Source organism: Astatotilapia calliptera, chromosome 3 (assembly GCF_900246225.1).
Source record: "Astatotilapia calliptera chromosome 3, fAstCal1.2, whole genome shotgun sequence".
NCBI classification, from domain to species: Eukaryota; Metazoa; Chordata; class Actinopteri; order Cichliformes; family Cichlidae; genus Astatotilapia; species Astatotilapia calliptera.
In genome coordinates this window covers 33,131,445-33,146,043 of record NC_039304.1, presented here as the reverse complement: position 1 = coordinate 33,146,043, position 14,599 = coordinate 33,131,445, and the positions used below count along the sequence as shown (strand labels likewise).

Genomic DNA, 14,599 nt, shown 5'->3' with positions numbered 1-14,599 from the left:
TGTTTCAAGCAGTCACTGTGGACACGTTTGGTGTCAGCTCCTAAGAATTTAAGAGTTTCTGATTTTTCCAAAACAAGCTAATGCTACAGTCACACTGGGGAAAACAGTGTTTCAAGATGATGGCACAACCAAAATTGCTGTAAGTCTGTGCAATGAACCTCTGGTCTTGTTGGATTAGAAATATTTGAAGATAAAGACCAGGTCTGCAATCACTCGAACTCAGCTACCGTCTTTAGAGCAACTTTAGTGGAACAAGACGACAAAGAACTGGCAATGAGATGCCATTGGTTTGCAACTGAATGGGGTCAAGTTGGCAATTACATGCGATCTGTTTGTATAACTATAGAAGGTAAATGGTATAAATCAGCAAAAAGCTGTTGCCTCTGATATTCAGGGTCAAGCCAAAACCTCATAGGTCTGAAAGAGAAATTCCTCCACAAACAGTGACAAAGTTATTGCGGGGCAGCAACTTTAGTCTAAAAGCTAAAAAAATTAAATACATTAAAATAAAAATTTAATGCAGTCACTGGGCAACCACCAGTTTTTCTCAGTTGCTAGGAAAACTTTTTTTAACTCTAGTGTGACTGACCCATAATGTGACAAATGAAAGCTTTTAAAAGGGACAATAAGAAAATGCAAAATCAACGTGCAGAAGAAGAAATCATCACTATTTTATAAATTACTTAGCTACATAAACAGGAAAAAAGTATCAATGTCATTACGGTAGTTACATGGATAGCTACCAGAGTTAGCGTGCTAAGTAGCTAGCGCCCATATCCTTTGTACCTGATGAGGTGATGGTCAGTGATCGCCCTCAAAGAAACAAACTGTGCTGCCCAGATCAATGTTTTCTCTTTTCTACAGTCTGGGGAAAAAATCATATATTTAGACCAACAATGAATTAAACAGTAAAATAATGATGGCTGACGCTCTTGGTGACTAACAGCTGTCGCCATGCTGGAGAGCAGGATAGATACAATAGGCGGCTGAGAAGGGTTTGTTTTTAGTATAATACATATCGCCCTCTTATTTGCCTCCACTTCCTCACACACCACTTACAATATTCTCTGTTATAGCCGCCAGCATCAGGTGACACTAAGCTTTGGAGGTGTTGCCCTGCAACAAGCTGAGACTGCACAGCTTATCCTGTTATGATGATTTGAAATTGATGTAGCTGCTGTGACGTCACCTGTTGCTTTGTTAAATCCTGTTTTTAAGCCACATGAGAATCTTGGTGTTTTGAAACTAGATTAGCCCAGCAAGGAGTTGATCTGACTGTGAAATCACACATCTCTCTGCACGATCTATCTTTCTGAAAGTTAGAGAAACAAAATTTACACCTTAGGCTTTTTTCCCACTCGAAATGAGCGACTGAGTCCATAACTCATCAGGAAAGTGTAAAAGGAAAAGTCAAGGGCCATTTACCACAGATTTCTGCATGATCGTAACGTCACCTTATAACAAAGTTGCCGGTCTTGTACCTCTCTTTTATAACTTGTGTTGCTGTCGCAGCCAGATTGAAGACATGTATTTAGGATCGTGTCAGTTTTTACTGCCATTTTAATGACATATCAGCAGGAAATTCAGATTCACAGATTACACAGAGCAGGATGCTGCAACAGTGTTAAAAAACTGACCACTTCTCCTGCTAACTAGTGCTGATGTGAAGGTATTGTCTGATTGGGGACACTGATCATTCAGGAGCATATTGTAGGGAGTACCAGCACCAAAACACTGAACTTGAAAGGATGTGACTATGATGACGTTACTAGCAGCACGCAAAGTGACCAACAGGGTGGGTTTATTGAGAGAATTATGCCTCAGCAGGAAATATCTAACTACGCAGAAATGGGAAACTCATTTTAACCCTACGCTGTAACCGTCCACATAACCTGATGTGATGTAACTACACATCCGGTCAACGCATACCACAACAACTTAAATGCCGTGGATGGTTGCGGTTACGGCATCCCGCAGAAGTCTAAATCAAGCTCAACTGTTTTTGTAACCACAGGTATCGCCTCCTTGTGGTCATTTCAAATGAATGCGCTATCACACTCCGTGTGTAGGACCACAGCCCAAAAGCCAATTAAGGTTTTTTTTTCTGAAGCTCAATTTGGTTTAAAAAAGAAGAAGAAAAGTATGTGGAACTAAAGAATAAACATTTTGCTATTTTATCTTATTATTTATCAATGTTTGACTCAAAAAGTCACAGGTTTTGATAACGTTTTCTACGTTTTTAGCCGGAAATAGACAGCAGGCAGTCACAATGAGACTTCATCTGTATATAAGGTGATGCTGGTATGTGTAGATCAGATTCACCCCCCTGCTTGGGTTCACATTATGGATGATGGCTGATGCGTCAGTAATTACGAGCTGTCACAATGACACTTAAATGTTTTTATTACTTGATGTCCTGTAAGTGAAGCCTTACATCCAGCTGGTATTATAATGGCTCCATCTTTCTTCCCTCTTTGACCCATCATTTTCTCACTTACCACTTCACCCTCGAGCTGTTTTACACCATCTTTCTCCCCTTAGCGCCAGCTGCTGCTCTCATCTGCGCTCATCCCCCCCTCTCTTCATCATTAGTTTTGTCTTTTTGATACTCAATGTTTTAGATTGAGGAAACTTAAGTCACTAAACTAGATATTAACTCTCGGTATTTTAACAGATTATTGTCTTTTATTATCAGAAACTGAAGACAAACGTTACACCTGTGGTTATGAATTTAGTAAGAAGTCAAATGAAGCAGTAGATGGGGAGGCAGCATGTTTATATACCAATCTCTCCTGTGGCCGATCGCTTTCTTGATTTTCTTCCTCCCATTGTATGTCTTTCATTCATATTTACATAAATTAAAGAGAAAAGGTGCTGGGCTTCAGTTAGCTTGTAACATATCACTTCACATGTTCATTTAAATAGACTAGCCTGTTTTCATCACGTCACTCAAATCCTCACAGACACAGCATCCCTGCATCTCCTTCACTCCACTCTCCCCACCCGCCCACTAGTTTATTTCAGGCACTATTATGGCAGGTGTAAAAGTTTGCCAGGCCCATAAATATGGATTGACGTAACCTAGCATGATGCACTTTCACATTATATAAATTCCTGCTGGAGGAAAATGGTAATTACTTCTAGTCTGAACACACACACTCACACACAGGCCTGATTTACATGTAGCGTCGGTCACTTTCTGACTCTGTTACTTTATTCAGGTCGTGTTTATGTCAGTGATTTCCCTTCCCTAAAATGACTCATGATATTGTGTTTGACTACCACACTCCATCACACACAAAAAGCACTCTCCCTCTGATTACTTTACATTTTCTGTCATATCAGGGTCATTGTAGGTCTAAACAAATAAAAAGGGTGGTGGGGAGGCAGATGATGACTTAACAAAAAACTTTTATTTTTAGTAAAACTTTGAATTATCTCAGATATTATACAATACTATGCAAAACCCTTGACTCACCCCTCATTTCTTTATATTTTGCTCAGAAAATGAGAAATGGGTGCAGTGACTTGTTAAAACATGTGCAAGCATATGTAGAAATTCAATCTTGTAATAAATGCTGTCAGTCAGTATTTGGTGTGACCACCTTTAAGGACATTCAAAGCTCTTCTTTGGATGTTTCTGCCTTCTGTTATATTCTCTGTCACGATGACCCCACACTGCTTCAGTAAGGTTGAGGTCTGGGCTCTAGGGAGGCCAATCCATGATTGATAGTGCGCTACTGTGCGGTTTCCTATCCAGGTATGCTTTTACTGTGCTGCATTGTGTTTGGGAGCATTGTCATGCTGAAAAATGAAGCTGTTCATGCTTTTCAGATGGTTCTTTTCTGCGTCCATCATTTTTGACAAGATGGCCAACACCACTGCCTGAAACGCAGTTTGAAATGCAGTCCAGCTTCCACATATTTTTTAAAGACGCCCTGACAGCATGTAGAGATATGCGAAGTTTTGGTCCAAGTGCTTTTTGGCAATCGGTACAAAGTTTTTTGTTGGTACAAAAATATTTTCTTATCTGTCAAACAGCGTTCTCTTTGTGTTTCATAGATTCGAATAAAGAAATGGGGACACATGATACATTTGTGACAGGCTTTTAGTGTCAAAACCCCTGAAAGTATTTTGTTACTAGCTTCGCTAAGTTGTCTGTTATGTGTAGACACAACACTGTTAAGTGGCTTAGCAAAAAAATAAATCCTCTAAAAATGACCAGGTACAAAAAAAAATACACTGGCTGCTTTTTCACACATTTTCAATGTCCAAAGAAAACCTTTGATAGACCTTCAGAAAGCGTGGAGAACTATTCTCAAGACCACTTTAAGAATTTTCAAGACATCCCGTCTCCTTGGAAGCAAAGTCTTAAGAAATGTGGTGTGGCTAAAGAAATTTTCACAGTGCTGTTCAGACCTGTAAAGATGCCTTCCATGTTGGTCCAAACACTGCCTATTGAAACAAGACTCTCCAATAAAGAAATCCTTGTGATTTTAGCCATTATCATCCAGACTTTGCAGAAATGTTACTGTGAACTAATGCTCTTCAAAAGAAAACAATATACTCATTTATATGCTGAGCATCAGAAACAAAGAACAGCTGCAAAGGTATTATTTGCGCCAACATGTGGATGCGGCATTCCCTTTTTTCTTGTGCTTTCACCAGCGTCTGTGGTGCGGTGACATTGATCCACCTGCAGAGTGATGCGATGTGTTTTCTTAAGCCTTTCTTTTAAAATGTGTAAAATTTCAGAATTATAGTTTTTCCCCTCGTAAATAGATTGTTTCACCCAGCTCTGTAATTGAATTCCATACCTACAATGGCCCTATTATGCCACTGCAGTAACCAGCTACTCTTATTTTGATTCATGCTTCGTGCTCTGCCCATCGTTCTCTCCTCATTTCTCATTCTTTACCCCCCCCATCCCCTCCCTGTCTCTCACTCCCAGGGTGTCCGTGTGCGACGAAGACAAGCTGACACATAATGAGTTCATTGGGGAGTCTCGGGTGGCCCTGCGCCGTGTGAAGCCTGACCAGACCAAACACTTTAACATCTGTCTGGAGCATCCACCTCCTGTGAGAAGAACGGGGGGGAGAGGGGAAAAAAAGAAAGACAGAACCTATAAAACTAGGAAAAAGGAAAATCTAAGCGTATAAGGGAGATGAATGCTACAGTAGGGGGTACAGCAGTATTTATTGAGGCATCCTGTCTGACTCACAGCTGTGAGTAAAGATGGGGGGTGCACAGAGAAAGAAGGGGATGAGGTGATGACAGAGGGTAACACACACCGGTCAGCCACAACAATAAAACCATCTGTAATATTGTGTAGCAACCCTTCATGTGAGTCACAACGGCCTTGACCAGTTGGGTCTCGGACAGAGGACCTCTGGAGGCGTCCTGCGGTGTCTGCTACCGGCGGTGCATCCTGCGTGCTGCAGGATGTGACTCATGATTGTTCTGGCGCTGGATCAGATGGGAGTCTGTGGGTTGGGCTGTCACTTTGGGCATTTTATTGTGTTACCCCAACTCATTCTTGGGCAGATTTGCAAAGTGACAGGATGTCCTATTTGGGAGAGCAGCTGCCATCGGGGAGCGCCACTGTCAGGTGTGGATGGTGTGCAAGTTTCAAGTGAGTGATAGGTGTCAAAATAACTTCCATACGAATGCCAGGACCCAAAGTTTCCCAGCAGAAAACTGCACTGTACTGAGATAATAAACCGTATCAGTTCATCCGTCAGTGGTTTTAATGTTGTGCCTGATCGATGTATCATTTCACTTGGATGAATATCACACATCTAGGTCTCATCATATTTAAATTAAAAAAACAAGCAACGTGGCTGTGCAACATCTGTGCCATCTTTAGATTTATAAATCAATAACTGCATTTATAGAAATAAACTGTATTGCCAGTTTGTGAAAAATCCAATAACTTATTAAGCATTAATTCCATCCATTTTCTAAAAAGGCCCGTTAAGGGTTGCAGAGCAGCTGGAGCCTATCCCAGCTGCCAGCGCATGGTGTGAAAGGACCGAGCGCTATAAGGTATTGATTAGGGAGAAAGAAAAGAAAGATGCGCTAATGATTTAGAAAAATGACCTCGAAGTTTTCAAATGTTAATACTGAATGCTGATGGCAAATCTGCACCCATGTTTTTCATGTTTATGAAAAAAAAGTTACATTTAAAAATGTAAGACCCTAAACTCTTTCCACCTAGTTTTAAATCTGAATGACTGGGTTGGATAAAGCGCGGCTCTCGGTGGCTGTTGAAATTCATCCAACAAGTGTGGGAGAAGGTGAAGGTCAGGGCTCGGTGCCAGCCAGGCAACGTATTCCACAACAAACTGGGCAGCCCATTTATTTTAGAGCTCACTTTGTGCATAGGAACACAGAAAAAAGGCCTCTCCCAAACAGTTCCTGCAAAGTAGATAACAACATCGTATTATTGCGCAGCATCATTCAGTATGATAGTATCGCCAGCCTGCATGTAACTAGTAAAAACTTCAGCTTTAAGATGTGCTGAAGGTTCACACGGTCAATGTCACCGTGTTTCCTTTGGCTTAGTTTAACAGTACAGTGACAATACTGATCCATACTGGCTGAAAATAAATCAATAAATCAGGTTGTGGCACAGCAGCTGCAAGTTCATCAATTATTTACATTTTCCGACTTGTCGTAATGATCTTATCTAGCAAACTTGAACGCTTTGTCCGCAAACAGAACGGCATTAATGAGCTGCTGTGCTCGGAAAAATCATTGGAAATAAAACCACTGCGCTCGGGATTCATCCAGGAGCATCAGAGCACTCGCTACATCGATCAGATAATTTTCTCAAAATATTCTTATGCTTCAATACATCAACCGTATTAGAGCAAATCTTCAGTTTTCCTGCTTAAATTGACAAATACTGCCCGACTGAACAGACATTAAAATTGTATCTTTTATTGTAATGAAATAAAAGACAGCAGCAGTGAGCATAATAATAACTACTTATCTACAGCTTACTGTATAACTTATATTTTACTTCAATAACAAAAGAGTTCTTTAAAAACTCTGCCACTTAAGCATTTCTTAATGTATGACTAAGTTGGCAAATTTATTATTATTGTTATCATTAGTAATTTGAATGTTACTTATTACCAAAACCTCTGGAAATTGATGATTTCGTTATGTGAAGTCTGAGATGATTTGTGCCTCCTTGGAATTACAAATACTTGATAAAAAAAGAAGTGGATTTGATTTCCACTCCCATGAGCCACAAATAGCTTTTCATGTAGGTTAAATGTCAACTGGGTCACATGTGGGGGGAAAAGAAAAAAAAGCTGCAAACACTGGGAGAATAAAAGGTGAGGAGAAAGAGCAGGAGAAGAGGGGGGGGCGGAGAATTGTCAATAGACAGCAAGAGCAAGCCAGAGAGATGAGAAACAAATGGATTAAAAAATAAAAGTGGGGGGTGGGGGTGTGCACAGGGGTCGGGGGCAGAGGTGTTAAAAGGGGTTGCGAGGGCGCTGGGTTTTGTTCTTTCTGAGCTGGGGAAGGCTGCTGGTATTGGACTGGTCCTCTGAGGCCGGTGCCCACTCTGCGATCAAACGCTAAAGCCTTTCTGTCATCCCGCGAACAGACGCTGTGTCAGGAATGTAATTTTCAAAGTGGCTCCCCTCTCCGCTCGATGCAGCCGTCCCTTTCTCTTTGCTCCTCCAACCTGCCTGCTTTTCAGGCATCTCCACCTCAATATTTACCTCTCTTCTTTTTTCTGCTCGACTCCAGCTGCCTTCACCAACTGCGATGAGCACAGCCCTGAGAGGAATCTCCTGCTACCTGCGAGAGGTGAACACCCCGAGTCCTCTGTCTGTTCTGTTCAACATGACCCCCCTCCTGTCTGTCCCCTCAGTCCATTTTTCATCCTGTCTTAAAGAACAACACCCATTTTTTATCTTCCACTTCCAAAACAGGGCGAAGTGACCTCCTGATACATTTGCATTTTTAGTGTTAAACTAGAAGCAGGGTAGTGATAAATTTTTAAAAAACCTCTATAAAGTTAGTGATCTATATTTATCTGTAGTTAGCTAGAGCAGAAGTACATGTGCTTAATACTTATTTACTTTTCTATCCAATTTATCAGTATAAAAAATATTATCTTTGAAAATAATTACACAACAAAGCAAACAAAGCTGTCGGAGTGGAAATAATTCAGCAGAGCTACGTTATTTCAAATCCAATCAAAATTTCATTTGTAAGCTGAAGAATGATTCTTTTTTATTTGTTCTTTTAAAAGCTGCATAAACTAAACTAACATGCACACACTGACTTTTACCCCTTAAGCCCTAAGCTGTTTTTTAAATGACCAGGGAAAAAAAAGCATTATCCCTAAATTTAGTCAGTCAGTGACAGCTGCAACACCGAAAGGCCAAAATGAGCAGCTCCTGGCTAAATAGATTTGATTCGCGTGGGGGAATTTTGAAATGCAGCATGCCTCCTTGTCCACACCAGACAGAGGGGTGGGGGAGTGCAGGAACGCTGACAATTCTTCCTAATCAAGTCTGTAAATTAGAGAGGAACACAACCGTGTAACAAGTCGTTAAATGTCGAGTTTACCGAATCCGTCCTGAAAATTCTCACTTAAACTCTTACAGCAGCAGAAATGAAGCAGAACAAATGTTTCCTCCGAGCGGCCTCTTCATCCGATCTGTTTGTGTGTTTGACAACCCTCAAAAAGTGAAAGCTACATCGCAGATATGAGACGCAGAATCCCAGCTGTGCAGGAAAAGAGTCGAGCTATGACGCAATCGAGAGCAGCCAAACTTTATGTTTCCAGTATTTCTTATCCTCACTGTCTGCAAATATCTCTCGATTATAGGTGTGTGGACATTTGGACAGTTGCACTGGTGAACTGGAAGAACAAGGTTTAGGGTAGTCTTCTGAGCAGGAGTGAAAAATTGCTGAAAGTCTGCTGTAACTAGTGCACTGTACAGTATTTTGTGTATATTCATGTTAACTATAACATTTCTTTAAATTTTCTACTTTGTCAACTAGAGAGGTATACTACCAACGACGTTCAGCACAGTCAGGATTTATTTATGTTTGACAAGACCACAAATCCCAGGTGGAGATAACAGGCATCACAATGGTGGTTATCAGCTTTCTCTGTTAAGCTGGGTTCTCTGCAGAGGTCACATGACTCTTCTTGGGCACAAAATGATCCCTGTGAGTATCACCTACTCCAGAGATCTTATCAGTAAAATGGATCACTGTTACAAATAAAACGAGAGATTAATGCTGCAGCGAAGTCATTAATCTGGGGTTCCATCACGCTGGGTGGTAAAATAGACACTTTAATTATTTCATCGATGAAAGCGATCTCGGTGCTGCTGTGGATTTCTGACATGACAGCTGCACATTACAGCTTTGAAACTTTAAACTGGATACTTTTAAACGCTAAACATGAGACATATTCAACCGATAGAGAATCAATATTGCACTTAAAACATGCTGTAAACAGAAGAATCAGTAAAAACTTCCTGCTGATTGCTGGAAACTTGGAACCTGACCGGATTATGTGTTCAGCACAGCTACCACAGTGATTCAGCCAGGAAAAAGAGCCACTTAAACCCATTAACCTCGCTTGGTAGAACACCACTGCGGTTTCCCCCCTAAGTGGGATCTGTGCAACTTGTTTGTCGTCACTCGTTCTTTACCTTTACTGTTGGATTAGTTTAGATTCCAAAACTACTTGGTAAGAATTTGGGGGTTAAAGCAGTTCTATTCACAACACTCACCCCAAACACTGAAAAACTACACTTAGGAGTATCAAGTGTATTTAAATCAAATGATAAAGGAATCCTAAATAAACGTCTTTGTGTGCTGCTCTGGGTTGCTACCTTTGCCCCTTCTTGCAAGTAAACTTAGGCCAATATCATGCACTGACTACACTCTGGCTAAAATACATTGTTTAATTACTAAACACACGACGATGTGCTAAAGTAGACGCCACAGGCTACTGGTAATACAGTCCTGCTTTAAAGTGGACTTTATGCTCATCCCTGGATGTAGCTTTCCTATTTAAGCAGGCACACCTAAAGAGCTCATTGACTTTCATCTAACACTTGAGCTCATCTAAAGAGCTTAGATACAAACTTCAGGAGCGCTCTCAGTCCAACGGCAAAGACCCGTCCTGGACAAAGTGAAACATCAGCCTCTAAGTCATTTTACTTGGTCGCTCCCGGCTTTTGTATTTTCTATGGACAACATCAAATAGTTACCAAAGCGTTTGACAAGAAGCGGAACAACAGAATAGATTCAAAGTGACAGATGAAAGGAAGAAAGAAAGCAACAACCGAGGGTGAAGAAAGGGAAGACGGCGCTCTCACGGGCCCATGACTCACCCTCATGGCCAGCAGCAGCAGTACATGTACGGTATTTATAGGAAAGAAGCATTTGCTATTTTTGATTTGCATCGCTGTAGGTGCATTGATTTTCAAAAGCTGTCTTTGTTGGTGCACCACAGATCTACCATTACTGTATCTCCACTAAACGTCTCCTGTAGCATCTCTCCATCTCTCATTAAGTCTTATCTTCAGGCAAGAGGTGGAAACAGCAAAGGAGATCAATATGTCACACATACTGATCTCCTTCGAGATCCGCCCTCCCTTTTTTTAAAATAGTTTCAACAGCTTCGCCCCTTCTTGTCACCACGCTGCCTTTCCTGTCTCCCATGTTTTGTGTCTCTCTCTGAGACCAACAACCACTCTGCCATCTGTCGTCAGCAATCAGGGCACTTAAAAAAACTTGTAATTAGTGAGGATAATTTGCACCGGGTACCTGGTAAGGAAACAGCTCGGACCTTCACAGATCGATAGAGAGCAGCTCATTAGGGAGGTGGAAATCAACATACATCAAGTGTGGAGCCAGCTTCTCGCAGGGCAACAGACAAATGGGAAGGAAATAAATTTGTGGGCGGGTTTGAAAGATGTGAGAACAGGCGGACTAATTGAACAGCCTTGAATGTGGTGAGAAACACAAGCTGGCCATTAAGAGAGAAGGAGAACTAGCTATACTATACTCCAAAACTGAGCCTGATTTTGTGATCATACATCAGTCATGGATATCAGATCAATACATGAGCGTTCATTTGAATCATGTTTCAGTGAGTCTGCACTGTTAGCTTTGCCTAGAACCAAGGCAGGAAACAGCTTCAAGGTAGGAAAAATCACTAATGAACCGTTACAGTCCATCACTCCAGTCCTAACACTCCTTAGAGCTTTGTTTAGCTCTCCACTCACTCCTGAGGGAAAATCTGGCTCCTTTGCTTCCAAACACACCACTCTGTTCACCAGTTTGCCGCTGACTGTCTGTCTGTATGTCATTTAGTGCTGCAGGGAGCATGCATTGAGCTTATCGGGCTGTTTCATTGTAAACAGCTGCTTTCTGTGGCTAGAAATAACGGTGATGAAAACAAAAGGGAGAAAAAAACCCAATAAAGTCGTGGGGCCTCTAAAACAATCAATAAGCCACAAGTTAGTGAAAGGCTCAGCAGGGCCGGAGTCAGCTGCTAATTCTTACACTGCACATTTAAAATCACACATAATGCAAAAAGCAGAACAAAACAAAAAAAAACCTCATTGATTGCAGCAGATTTGAAGGTCGTGGAACAAAACTGCTGCCTCATTTTCATTATTGACCCTGAAGCTTAGGCCGAGTCACTAATGTGTGAACTACAAAGGCCGCTCGTTTGGCGTTTCTATGATTTTCATTTGTTTCTCTCTTTCAGTGGGAGACGGAGCAGCAGAGAAGTCTAGAGGAGAGAGGACGCTTGCTGCTCTGCCTCCAGTTCCTCCCGCCATCCACCGATGGCGACTTGAAGGGCGAGGCCAAGGAGAGAGCTCGTGGCGGACTGTGTGTGGGCGTCAAGCGCTGCGCCCATCTGGCAGCCATGGACGTCAACGGTTTCTCCGACCCCTACGTTAAAACGTAAGCACGCCATCAAGTCATGAATTTCATGAAGAGCCAAAATACTTTAGACCAAGCCTCCATGTCCTTGAACCGCCCCTGAAACGCCATTCCTATTTCTCGATGGTCCAACCCACAGCAGCAACAAAGCCTCAGCAGTTTGCTTAAGTAACCCCTTAAATTTTAAGAGATCTCCACACACAAGGAGAACAGCAGGGAGGTGGCAACCAGAAACCAGAGAATACCAGAAAAACTGAGCACCTCGTAGCAAAGATGGGAAAATAAACACCGGCATTGCGAAGTGGGCGCATACCTGCTTAGAGGCGAGGAACCAATGGGGCCGGGTACAGTATTCACTACTTTTCAGCATACCAACCAAATGGTGCTGGCTGCTACTGACTGTACACTTTTATTCTCTATAGCATATATCTGAAAATCCAAGGTGACTTCCTCATCAAGTTATCACTTAAGACTTTAATAAAACTTAATGTGTGAATGTTACGTTGAGATCACTGAAATTAGAACTCGTCAAAGGTTCGTGTTGCGAGTTTGCTCAGACAACAAATATTTTAAATGCAAAATCCAAAGGTGGTCATAGCAACACATCTAATCTGTGTGAAACACCTGGTCAAACACAAAGGTTTTATTCTGTATGGTGTGTATAATGTATGAAATAAATAACAAAATGCTTAAATATAGAAGCAGAAACTTATTTTTTAAGAGAATAATTATATGATGAAGTTGGCAATTTATTATTTCACCATGAGAAAGTACACACATACACACAAAAACTGTACAGTACAAATTTCCAGGTATCTGTTTGAATATGAAAAGGTACCTAATCCTAGCGACTATCAGTGGGAGCAAAAGATCCACTCGTCACATGGTATCTTTTATGATATTTGAATATTACTCGTGTTCACTAGCGACTTTCAGACAAACAAAAGCTGAGGCATAAACCTTTGATGTTTGCCTGGAATACTGTGATATTGGTGCAGGAGGTGATAATCACCAAAACATAAACACCTCTAACCTATCATTTTGAAAGAGATATAGTAAGCATATTGATTTCCTTGGTTAATAATATGAATTGCACTCGACTGGATTCAAATCTTGGCTGTCACTCTAAATGTACCTGCAGGCTAATCAATTAACCTCAGATCACTGCCCTCATAGTAACTCATATTAGAAATACACACACACACACACACACACATCTGTACTTGCTGCAGGTGGTTGTGATGCCATACGTTATCAGCTTTACTAAAACAAATTGTCATCTCTTTAGCTACCTGTCTGTGATATTTAAGGACTTTATTTCTAATTATCAAGTCTTTAAAATTATTTTTAATAATGCATACATCTAATTTAAAAAAATATGTATAAACATACTATTATTATCACACAACAATGCTCACACACACATTCTCATACATGAACACGTGACACAGATCAGACTGATGGACTCACATGTCACGATCCTCGTTTCAGGACAATCTTCGTCTCCCTCCTTCAACACCTTAATACCTCAGGTTGGCTCTTGGCTCATACAGACCCTATAAATCACCTTTTGTTGCCACTCACGAGTGATCGATGGCTCGAGTTAACCTTACATCAGGTAACGATGAGGGATGAGTGCAGCTTTTCACACAAATAGAGGCCACTGGGAAATGTGTCACTCATTCATCACGATGACTATAAGACAACTATGAGACTGTATGGGTATTGACAGGCTTGAAACTGACTGAAAGGCAGTGACATGATCTAATGTTATGGGTGCGTTGGATCATGAGGAGGTCCAGGATTAGAAAAAAAAACCAGATGTGGGTGCTATTGTTGTCAGAGAGGTCCTCTGGAGATTCATTACTCACTGATGAAGACTGCGTGTGTCACTGTGTGTCTGTTTGTGTCTGTATCTGTTTTGAATGATGCAAACTGACATAAAGTGGACAAATGAGCTTTAAAAATCGCCCCTCGTCTCGTGTCAGTGTTTTCCTGAGTGCTGGTTCTGGCTTTGAGGCTGTTTCTGCAATAAGTAAAACACTCCACAACCTCCCATCTCACACGCTCACACACACACATGGACACGCACAAACGCAGAAATGCCAGCACGCTCGCCTCACCTCACGCACACACTAATCTCCCTTCTCTTTTCCCGTTATGCTTCAAACTCCGGTTTTCTCTCTCTCCCGCTTTACATGCACCAAACCTACGCATGCATCCCTCACACATCCACAGGAACACATCACGCATCTTGTTTCATTTTGGATGCGTGCTCACATCTTTGCCCTTTGGCGGGAGCATCTTCCCAGATGCTTTGTTGTGTCTGAGAGTGTGTGGGAACATACGCTCGAGCCCAAGCTGTGGGTGGTGGGTGGAAAGCAAATGTGAATAGAGATTTTTGCCACGCTGCTTCCAGCTGGCTTAAAAATATCCTGAGAATTTAATGACAGCTCGCAAAGGGAGGCTGTGAATTTACAATCTGTGCTGTGCTGGTGAAGGACATACTGATCAGTCCCCTCTGTGGGTTTAACAAATAATACATGAAACCTTCAGGGGATCGATGGGGGACTTGGATTAGAGAAGACTGATATCACTGTCTGTTCAATATGAAGCTACAGCTACCAGCTGGCGAGATTAGTGCAAAAAATAA

General features: G+C 41.5%; 1 protein-coding gene across 3 annotated transcripts in view; it reads left to right on the top strand.

Moving 5' to 3' along the window:
- The window catches only part of LOC113019326 (double C2-like domain-containing protein alpha), a 48,866-nt gene that overhangs the window by 26,645 nt on the left and 7,622 nt on the right, over positions 1-14,599 (top strand). For all 3 annotated transcript variants that reach the window (XM_026162948.1, XM_026162946.1, XM_026162947.1), the window contains exons 6-8: positions 4,952-5,078; positions 7,768-7,827; positions 11,768-11,967. In XM_026162948.1, the coding sequence (XP_026018733.1) occupies positions 4,952-5,078; positions 7,768-7,827; positions 11,768-11,967 (387 nt within the window). The remainder of the gene's footprint in view (positions 1-4,951; positions 5,079-7,767; positions 7,828-11,767; positions 11,968-14,599) is intronic.